General features: G+C 29.7%; 1 protein-coding gene across 1 annotated transcript; it reads right to left on the bottom strand.

The window, feature by feature from the left end:
- Nucleotides 1-594: 594 nt before the first annotated feature.
- LOC114178394 (acid beta-fructofuranosidase) lies at nt 595-4,760 on the bottom strand. Its single transcript, XM_028064258.1, has 7 exons — nt 4,168-4,760; nt 3,571-3,579; nt 2,130-2,986; nt 1,778-1,939; nt 1,431-1,666; nt 1,214-1,301; nt 595-1,113 (listed from the first exon to the last, which is right to left on the bottom strand). Exons 1-7 carry the CDS (start codon nt 4,553-4,555, stop codon nt 904-906), a joined length of 1,950 nt encoding a protein of 649 aa, XP_027920059.1. The 5' UTR covers nt 4,556-4,760; the 3' UTR covers nt 595-903.
- Nucleotides 4,761-12,059: the final 7,299 nt, after the last annotated feature.

Raw genomic sequence — 12,059 nt, 5'->3', positions numbered from 1 at the left:
AAAAATACAGGTGTTCTACAAAAGGAAGATCAGAGGACCAACAATGCTCTAACGATATTATCATTATGTCAAATTTAGATACTTTTGCATTCAGTTTACAGATCCACTGATCGATCCTCTTACTCTCCAACTTCACCAGATTGCTACATACATTTATGTGATCCAAGATAAAATGATCTTTCCTCCGATAACCCCTCAAATCTGTTCATAACACACAAAATTACAAAATTGATGCATCCCGCAAATTAGTACTTTCACTCGTCCTCAATTCAACTCAAACGAACGTTCAAATAATCTATTAATTTATCTTCTCTTTTCCTTTCAAATGGAGAATCTTTTCAAGCGAACATAGCACAAGGCTCAAGAAGATATTCTAGATAAAGAATAATTTTTATAATACACCTTCAATTATTAATTAAATATTCTAGATGAGAAATAGTCAGCTATATATTCTTTTATTACCGTTTTGGACTGTGAATGAATTAAAGTTACTAACGATGTTAGTTTTAAAGGAAAAGAAGGATGACATTAATCGAATTCACCAGATAAAAAGTTAAGAAAATAAAAGCCAAACTAAATAAAAAAAGAATAAGGTGAATGTCCAGAAGTATAATTTTACCTTTAACAAAATACAATAAATAATTTTTATTATACCTGGACTCAAAACTCATAAAAAAAAGGTGAAAAAGATTTTACAGAGAATCGAAGAACATTAAAATTATATTTCATTGAGAAACATCTGATCAATATAATTGGGCAAAAATGAAAGAATGGACGTTGAACAAGAACCCATCACTTTATCTGGGTTTAAGGGAAGGTCATTACAGTTGTTGATAAGCACATATTGCCATGTTCTCCAATCCTTCGTGACTATAAATCTTTCATCTTCAATTTTAATTAACTTTAGCTCTTCTGATCTGGGTCGAATGGGAATGGCCGTATAAACGCAGAATTCATTTGCCAAACTTTGAGTGAGGCTGTCACAGTGGCCTCAGTAGCATTGTTGAACAAGAATATTCTAGCAGCTCCATAGATTGCCTTTGTTGGATAAACCCTAGATGTCACACACGTTCTTCCACCTTGAGCAAAGCTTTCAACAATAGAATGGTCCACCTAAAATGAACATTCATTAGTTAATCTGGTTAACATGCGCAAGATATGTGTTTTCTTGAGCAAGAAAACAATAGAAAACTTAAAGGAACAACTCAATTACCAGCATCCGTAAGGAAAACTTTTCGCCTTTAAGTACTGGAACAACGCTCCCAAGTATTTGCTTGCGAACATCATTTGCCTGAGAAGACCTACCAAGACAACGTACCAGATTCTTCAATATTGAATTTATGAAAATCTAGTGCAAAGTTATTTTCTTTCTCTATCTCAGAATATTGGATAACTTTCAAGTTCAGAATTAACAAATAGTAGTCCAATACCTTGATTGATCAGAGCAAAATGAAGTCCTAAGATTTCCATTTCTTCCTTTAATGACATAGAAATACACCGGAGTATACTCAGAAAGCCCCTGATCAGCCAAAACCAGAAGACCAAAAGGTCCCAAGGCACCACGTTGTGCAGCTCCACCACTGCTGCTGCATGTGAACTCCTCATTGGATTCACCTGTTTTCTCTAGGGATTCCTTGTCTATCTCAAACTCCGCAACAACGTCCAACTGTTGCATTGGTACAAACAATGTCTCTTAATTCAGATTCACCTTTGTTCATGTATAGCTAAAAATTTGACAGCTTTAGAAACTTTTTATATGTATATCATGAACACAAACCTGTGTGGCTGTTTCAACATCTAGTGACACCACTGACCCTGGTTTAGCCTTCAAACTTTTGAATTCATCACTTCTCAATCTCAAACTCTCCACCTCAGCAACAGGCCACTGAAGTAAGTTGCTGCCAGTCTTCGTATCAAGACTCACAGTTCTTGGAATACTCTGTACAATCAAAATTTAACAATGCCATTACCAACTAATTATAAAGTCAGAAAACACATCATCTATCATAAGTTAACTCATTTTTACAATATTTATCCTAAAAGACATAGTTATGGTTTTATTATATTGATGAAATTCTTAGGTGTGTATTATATAAAAAATTAAACTTTTATATCATATATAAATGTACCTGAACTGAAGCCCAACCTTTGGTGACATCTGCATATTCACTGTCAGATTCTCCAATCCAACCCCACAAAATTCTCCTATCCTTGTGCTGATCATAAAATGTCTTGGATGCATAGAATATTCCATAGTCATACCTTAAACCAACTCCAACATCATTCTTAACATCATCTGGTGTGAACAAAACTTTGTTTTCATCGTAAGTCCCAATGGCGTAGTAATCATGTCTATCATCATCCAGGCTGACCTTCATGACATGCTTGACCTCAGCCCCATTAACAGAGGTATCCAATCCATTTCCATTTTTCTTGGACACAGGGAAGAAGTCCACACACTCCCACATGCCAGTGCCAGGGACAGCTCGAAGCAACCCCTCCTTAAGCTCATAGGTCTTGAAATCCTCAGTGTCATAAACCAAAGCAACGCCAGTTTTATTAAGCTTGGATCCTATGGTTATGCGCCACTTTCCTTCAGAGGTGAGCCATGCAGTTGTAGGGTCACGAAAGTCCTTGGCACCAATTCCTGGTGGTGGGACCAAAACTGGGTTCTCGGGGTGTTTGATCCAATCCAGAAGCAGAGGGTCAGAGGGGTCAGCAGGGTATGCAAGGTTTTGAACTTGCACTGACTCGTTGGTGGAACCTGTGTATAACATGATGATTTCACCATTTGGTAAGATGGTGGCTGAGCCTGTCCACACGCCTTGTTTGTCATACCATTGATCAGCCACCATTGCTAATGGAAGGTGAAGCCAATGGATCATGTCCCTTGACACCGCGTGTCCCCAAACTATGTCACCCCAAACTGCACCGTTCGGATTGTATTGGTAGAAAAAGTGATACCATCCCTTGTAGTACATAGGACCTGAGATGCATAAACAAGACATCTTTGGATTCAGGGAAGGAATAAAATAAATCGAAGTCAAATTATATTTGTTTTGTTTTTTAAATATACTTTTACTTCTCCTAAAATAAAAGATACGAGGTTTTATTTATTTATTTTATTATAAATATTTTAAACTAATGACTTGATTTTATTTCCAATTCTTTTATAAATTTCAAGTGTATTTTACGTCATCTTATTTTATTTCATATTATTTAACTCGTTGTCATATATTCAACTTTATGTGGGCCCTCTGGTAATCCAATTTCCCACGTTGTGTCGTGGAAAAAGTTATTTGCTTCTAGATTAGTAGTAATGGATAATTTTGTGAGACTTGCTAAACCATAATAATAGATGCCAAAATCCAATTGAACTCCCAGACCCCGCTAAACTTTAACTCGGTCCCAGTATTTATTTGGCTGCTATCAATCAGTGCGTTGAAGGAGACAATTCTTTATTAAGAAAAATGGTGGCAATTCAACGCGAAATACTCAAATCAGAAGAAAAAAATTAGCAACGAATTAAACCGAATTACGCAAACTTTGCAAGGGAGAGGAGTTTCTTACCATTCGGATCTGAAGCAGAGCAAATCAGGTTCCCCCATCAGTCCAAGCCACAGTCATCAAACAAAAAAAAAAATAACAGAGACAGTAGTTAGCTTGAGATAAAATACAATTACGTAGAAACATCCACCAGTATTCACAATTTTTTAATTCAAAAAAACACTCCGACAAAACGGGATTTGACCCCATCAAAAACACTTTTTTGTAAAAGAAAAAAAAAGATGATTTTTTATTGGCTAAACCTTGATTAATTATTGTCCTTATCACTTTTGATAGGGCTCTTTTTCCAAGTAGAAAACCCACGGAATCCTAATCGATATTCCCTTTTCGTTTAACTACAAAATGACATCTCTAAAAAGTGAATAACAAAAAACAAAACAGAGGTTTCAATCGTAAAGAAAATTTATTACACGATACGAGAAAACTATTCAGGCTAATCCAATATCACACATAATCAAAACGTTCCATCTTAATAAAATCAAATAAAGTGTGACCTGGATATTGGTTAGGTAGAAATTGAAGACAATAAAAACGTGTTGATTTCGAATCAAAGAATTTTAGTTGGGGTAAGAAACGAAACAAGAAAACGAAAAGAATTACCGTTCATCCAGTTTTTCTCTGGCTGGAAATGAAAAGAAGTTCTCTGCCAAGACAGCATGCTATTGTCCCAAGGAAATGCTTCGGAAGCTCCTCCTTCACCGGCGAATAACAAGTTCAATGACTTCTCCGACACGCCGGAAGAAACACCCCTTGAAACAGGGTACCATTTAGAAGAAGGCAGCGATGTGGGACTTTGGTGTTCTTGTTGATGGTTGGATGCAGGCGATGAAACGTGAGCATGAGGCACGTTGGAGGCCCTGTAACCCCCATAAGCGACGAGGGAAGAGAGGAAGAGCAAGCCGAAAACGACGAGAAGAAGGTCCTTGCGAGTGGTTGGGGTTGGAGCGGCGTGAGAGGAAGTAGGTAACAATGGTTTATGATGTTCCATGGTGAGAAAGAAAAGATGAGGGGCAGAGGAAGTGGTTGTGAATGAAAGAGAGAAAAGAGAGAAAGAGAGAATGAGTAATTGGGGGTGGTGTGTTATGAGTTGTAGGCAGAGACAGCATGCATGTGTGTGGGGATTGGATTGGGTTGGAAGTGTGTGCAGAAGGTAGATAGGTGGGTTCAAAAGTGAATGGGATGAGAGAGGCTTTTCCTCACATTAGCACATTTTATAGGACTCGGATCCCAGAGTCTGGAGAAAACCAGCACTGATAGGGATGTCAAACACAGATTCGAAGACTAATAAAATAATTTTTTTAGCAGAAAAATGTATAATTTTATAAGATTTTGGTTTCTTATTATTTGAAAAAACTATTTTTTCAGAATGTCTGTGACATGAACCATATGAATTGTTGAGGACTGGATGAGGTGGATGGGATGGGCCCCAGGTGGAGGTTCGGACTCACAGATCCATGTCGGGGACATTCACATGCATAGGTGGGGTTCAAGACTACAATTTCCTAATGCAATGATTCTTCATTGTCTTTGTCTTGTTCTTAGTTGAATGTTAAGTGTGTGTGATTAAGGATGGTAATTCGGCAAATTTTGGTACACTTTGGTCTGGTTTCTGTGTTTCTTCAAAAACTTTCTGCATTTGGATTCATACTTAGGTGATAATAATTTTAATAGGAGTATTTTTTTTTTTTGTTAAGAGTTTAATTGTATACCTACATTGCATTCATCACTTACATTTTTATTAACAAAAGTTTTTTAATACCCCAACCCAAATTCTTATTCATATCCAAAGTGTTAATTAATAAGAAAGAGGTAAAATGATGTGTCAAAAAAAAGAAAAGAAGATAGAAGGACTTTATTGAGAGCTAATTTTTCATCATTTTACTTTCTTTTAAGACATTTCATAATATTAAGATTTACATTATATAATTTGTAAAAGGTAAGTAATTAATATCGCAGACATGCTTCTAGAGTGCTCAATTTGTTAAGTTTCTTAAAATATTTTTACCAAAACTGAATAATTAAAACTATATGATTAAAATTATCTTCATACTCAATCTTTGTTTCAATGGACGGATTAAAGGTACGTAAGAGTATAAAAAAAAGAAAGAGAAATGAAATTATTTGAATTAAATGTCAAAGATTAAAAATAAACAGAAAATTAAATGCTTTTTTTATTAATATTTTTAAATTATCTATATGAAATAATAATAATAATAAACACTTATTATGAAATATTGTAAGTGACTTACAATATATTATATATATTTGGTAGATAAATATCATAAGAGAACAGAAATTAAAAAAATTGAAATCAGCTAGACCTTTTCAAATTATTGTCCAACCTCTCATCCCAATTTTGACACTTTCTTGCTGTCAACTTAATACCAAAAATGTAAGGAAGTATTTGGGACAATAAATTTTTTCACATGTAGAACGTGTATCACGAGAGTTATAACCGCTAAAAATAGTTAAATATAGTTTAGTTGATAAAAACTATTACCGAATTGTTTGTATAAGTCCTCTATAAATAAAAATAACAATGTATCATTTTAACTAAAATATTTAATTTTCTATAATATATAATTTACCACGGATAACATTTTTCTAGTAAAAACATACACACACATACATATATACATATATATATATATATATATATATATATATATATATATATATATATAATAACTTAATTGTTATTTTTAATGCAAATGTCGTTTTCTATAAATAAACAAGATAAACGTGTTTTCTTTTTCTTCTGAATTTAAAATATTTTCTTCCACCAAAGGTCCCTTGTATTGGAAAAAGACCAAAAAGTTCAATTAAATTTAAAAAATAAAATTAATTATATTAGTAAAAGATTTTTATTTAGAGGAATAGATTTAACAAAAGTAAACTAATTAAATAATCAATCGAGGGAAAACTTAAGACATTAAGTTGATGTCCAATAAAACTTGAAATATTTTTAGTGTTTTGTTAGGAAATATGTGAAGTTATATGAGGTGGAAGGATGAATTTAAACTGATACAATTTACTTTTATTTTTACATTAATTAATATATTTTATTGCATAATTTTGTTCTAAAATTTTCTATTGAGATTAAAGGTTAAAATCTATAATAAGTCTATAATATATATTTTTCTTAAAATTGTCAGAAATAAGAATATTTTTTATTATAATAATATCTAATACAAATCATCTATATGATATAGGATTATAATTGGTTGATTGAATAAACTAAATAGCCAATTTTACATATAACTTTTAATAATGTAAGAGTAAACATAACTCATACTTGTAAACTTGAATTCAATTTTATTAGTGCTTTCGAAATAACCATAGAAAACAACTGATTTGGTTCTATTATAATTGTATTTAATTTTGATCCCAGAAAAGCCATTCTCAACAAATCTTGAAACTCATCAAAATTTAATAAATATTCATATATTAAATTCAATTAGTTGACCTGTGAACGTAAATCAACCAAAGTTTAATGGTGTAGTTACGAGGGTGAAAGATTTTTAACATCTCCTTGAAAATACATAAAAATTTACAGCTTATACCAGTAAAAAGTCTTATTAATTTTTAACATGAAAAAAAAATGAAAATTTCATTAAAAACTTAACTGTGCAAAACTAAAATAATTTATTTAAAAAACACCAACTTCTTCCAATAATATTTTTTCTTCCATGCTAAATCTCACCAAATTACGTATCCAAATTATGTTGTATATGTGTGGTAAGGGCTGAGACACAGTTAAGACAATGAAAAAGTAGTAACAAATAATAAGCGATGGGTCCACTCTATTTTTTCAAACCACTAAAATAGGTATACAGAGCGGAAAAAGAAAGATAACGGGAACTTACGTGTTCACCGTGTTGAAATAGAAATCTAGCCAAAGCATTCAACAACAACTAGTCTATCTGAATATTCAAGTTTTAGTTTTGTCATAAATCAACGGTGTTTCTTTTTCTTTCATCTGTTATCTTATTGTATAAGGTGTCTGTTTGTAAGGTTTAATCAAAAATTAAATATATTTTTAATTTTAAATTTAATTGTGAAATCAAAATTCAATTTATATTTTAAATTTTGATATATTTTAGTTTTTAAATTTAAAAAAAAAAATATAATTATTTTAGTCCAATAGTATTATTATTATTTTTAAACATGTTTTATATTCATTTATTTTTATTTTTAAAGTTTAATAACTAAAATATACAAAAAATACATAAATTTTAATTTTATGTCTAAATTTAAGAATTAAAAAAATATTTAATTATTTAATTAATAATAGACTCATGTTACTACATATTAAATCATATTTTCATTTTTCAAAATATATATATTTTAGTTATATATATACTCCCATGTCTAGATCCATAATTAATATATATATATATATATATATATATATATGTATATATATATATATATATATATATAATATTTTAGGTTTCATTATATATAAGAGCTGTCTGTTTTTATATTTTATATAAATCTTATATTAAATTCAAGAAAATGCACCGTCAGATTATTTTAAACATAATTATCAAAAGAAAACAAGACGTGAGAAACTAAGCAAAATCCAAATCTACAATATAAGAATATTTGAAATATGGCAATAGTTTATTGGAGGGGCGTAGGTGTGTTTTAATCTATCTATCTATATATATATATATATATCTATATATATATATATATATATATATATATATATATATATATATATATATATATATATATTAAGGCATGATATTCTGTAGGACTAGAAAAACTTTAGATCTAGCCCTGCTTCAATATTGGATTGGTAATAAACGTAAATAAATTTATTATCTTAACTGTATTTCTATTTTATTTTATTTTAAAAAATAAGAAATATTCACTACATATGTGTAAATAAGAATTCAAGATATTATGATAAGATAACTAATTAAGATACTTACAAGTACCTATATTACTTTTTCAACATTCTCCTTTTTTTCAATGAGTAACTCCAGTTTCAAATAATAACCTCCATTGTGATGCATAATTTTTTTCTCAATGGATAATTTCTATTGAAACATTATCCAATGTTTTAAATAAACTTCGACATTGTCTTCTTTTTATTGAAGTAAAGTACAGTATCTTCTTTTTGTCAGTTTATATAGTTTAGGTATCCTGTCTTAATACTTTGGCATCAATATGGTTATGAAATAATTGAGTCTCACCTCTCTTTTTTCACACTGGGTTAATTTTTTTCACTTTTTTTTTTTTACTTTCTTGGTGTTTATTCGCCACTCATAATAATTATGGACCCAACTAATTGAATTTTCGAAAAAAATAATCAACTTGAATTATTCTAAACCTAAAGCAAAATAATTGGGTTGAAAGTGAAATTCTCACTTTCTTAAAGGAAAATAATTTTATATTTATAAATAAGTTTTGATATCAATTTTAAAATAGATTTTAAATCTCAAATAATTTAAAATCATAGGTATAACAAATAAATATTGAGATACTACACATCACATATGTGCAAATTACAGTCAAGTTTAGTGGATTGCAAAGTCTATTCATAATAAGTAATACGATAAATAAAAAATGATATTTAGTATATAACCTCTATATGAAATACATGATGAATAAATATAATTTATTTAAATAAATATTAATTAAAAATATAAAACATAGTTTGACACAGTGTATCTTTCATATATATATATATATATATATATATATATATATATATATATATATATATATATATATATATATATATATATATATATATATATATATATATATATATTTTACATAATCAATTTCATAGTTTTTAATAGTCTAAAGATAAAAAAGAGTGTGCATACCTAGAAGTAGATCGCTCACTATTTACTTAACGTTAACTATTATATTTCTTTGATTTAGTACAATATTATATAAGGAAAAAGTTTGTGTCACGTCCTTTTGTTTGTCAACTCTTAATAAATGTATAACATTACTTATAAAAGGAAAACCTATGTTAGCCTGTCCAACTCTTAATAAAAATATCTTAATTTAAAAAAAGTATATTTACATTTGAACAAATACACTAAATTCTCAAGTTACGCTCACATTTGTTACTGTTAGTAAATGACATGCAATTACATTCAAGAAATATAGAAACATTCTACCTAAACATATACTAAATATCAGAAATTGGTTTGTTTTTTAAAATTATGAATAATTGCACATTTTTTTAAATATAAAGATTCCAACAAATTTTGATTTCAAAAGTATTGGTAAAAGAAGTATACTGGTTGTAAATTATTTTAGATTAAATCTCATTTATAAATTGAAATTAAGATGATTTATAACTATCAAAACTAGTTTTTTTAGAAAATATGAAATTAAATTGAAAATTTAAATAAAATATTATTCATGAGATATGTGTACATTGTAAAGGATTTATATCTCTAATGTTATTAAGTTTGCCACAAATGAGAGGTATATTTTTAAAATTATATAAACAAAATGATGTAATATTTATCAATTTGTCAACAATAATCTTTATTAAATAATTTATTTTGTTTTATTTTTAACTTCATTTTACTTGTATGAAATATTCAAACTTCATATCTTGTCCAACACTTTTCTTTAACTAAAGTTTTGAGTTTGAACTTCTATATAGACATGAAATTGCAATTAAAGCTATTACTATACCTCCAAAAATTAATCAACCTAGTATAGGAAGGGTTTATACCACTTAATTATTGCAAAAACCTCGATATCTTTGTTAATGAAACACGGTTTTATTTGGATTCAGGGATTCAAGATTAATTAATTTATCAGTATTTATATATTTTACTGAAAATATTCTTTTATTACAGTAACAGTTGGTCTCCCCTTTTTTCTTGCACATAGGAGTTTCTTTTCATTGAAAATATTTTAATAATGTAAATAAATGACTATGACATGATGAGTTTATGTTGTACAACAACAGTATCTACTCAAGATGTTGTCACTTTATTTTTTTGTACAAATTTAATTAAATGCATTATTACACTTTAGTGACACAGGTGGGTTGAAGTTTGGACTTTACCAATAATTTGTATCACTAAACATCAAACCAAAAACTATATATTTATTCATATATAATCTGATGTTGAGAATGAGTTTTCCCTGTGATTGTGATTAATAGGTGAATGAGAAGTGAGTCATTGCTGAGTCAGATGGTCCATCATGTTGCCACCTGCATCAATAATGCAACTGTCAACACACATTGCCGTGGCTTTCATATTTACCAAACATTCTGGTGACAGTTTTGGACCACATGTGAAAGATAATCATATTAGCTCCTTATTAATCCACATTCAAATTATTCTCTTTTTCTTGTATTTTCTGCTTGTGGCTCACATTCTTTTCCTCCCACCTCATTTTCATGCTCAACAATAATGTTTCATTATTCACGAAGCCACCGAAGAAATTAAGCAGACAAAAGCGGAGGCAGATCTTAAGGTTTGGCTCTCCCTGCGTTACGATTAATGATGTAATTGATATGCCCTACCAACCCAGTTAACTTTGACATAAATTTTGTTGCATGTTTCCACAATCCACGTGCACCAAATGGGTGGTGTTGGAGGTTCCACATGCCTCTCGGGAATTACTATGTGCTATGATTACATTTATTCAATAATGTTTGGAGCAACCAATGAGTGAATGACTAATTAATTTTTATCAGATGAATCTGTCCTAGGGCAAGCTAATCACGACAATTTCTATGCACATAACCTTCTGTTTGTGTTTCACTACATACAGATACTGTTCACTAAGGGACACTGGTGTCAATTAAATTAACAATGCAAGCCCACCACACGGAACCAACATCAACATGGGATGATTCACAGGGTAGCTAGTGCCAACTAATTAACATTGAATAGGAGTCATGATTTTATTTTTAGAATTTACATATAACAAAGTAACATGCATATAATCACAGATTTTGGCATAACTTGCTGCTAAAAAAACTAGTTGATAAATGAAACAAACACTTGAAAGATATTGAAGATTTAAGAGCCGAATAAAATTGAAAATTTGACAACATCAGTCATTGTTGCATGATATAAGACGAATTTATAATATATAAATTGTTGCACGATTTTTTGAAATTGAGTTAGATTTAAAGTCTATTTCTTAACGGGTATTAGAATCATTGGTTAAAATATACCATAGCGAAATTTGTTGGTTGTTATAAAATTTATGCGGAAAAAGGATTAAGGACTAACCTTCAGTTATTGTCACTATCATGAGAATCCTTTAATGTACTTTTTCGTTTCAAATCTTCACTCTCTAAACTTTGATGGTATAGTATGATGTAAAGAGAGCATATATGATGATGCAAAGCACATAGCACCTCTGAAACTTATAGAGTTATTTGTTCATCACAGAGTAGTTGCCATAATAAATTATTGCCAATTATATGAGATTACAGTGTAAAAAATTATGCAACAATTATAAATAGATTGACAAATGGACCA

This window comes from Vigna unguiculata, chromosome 3 (assembly GCF_004118075.2).
Source record: "Vigna unguiculata cultivar IT97K-499-35 chromosome 3, ASM411807v1, whole genome shotgun sequence".
NCBI classification, from domain to species: Eukaryota; Viridiplantae; Streptophyta; class Magnoliopsida; order Fabales; family Fabaceae; genus Vigna; species Vigna unguiculata.
Note: the sequence above shows the minus strand (reverse complement) of the source record. Positions and strands in the feature narration are given on the sequence as shown.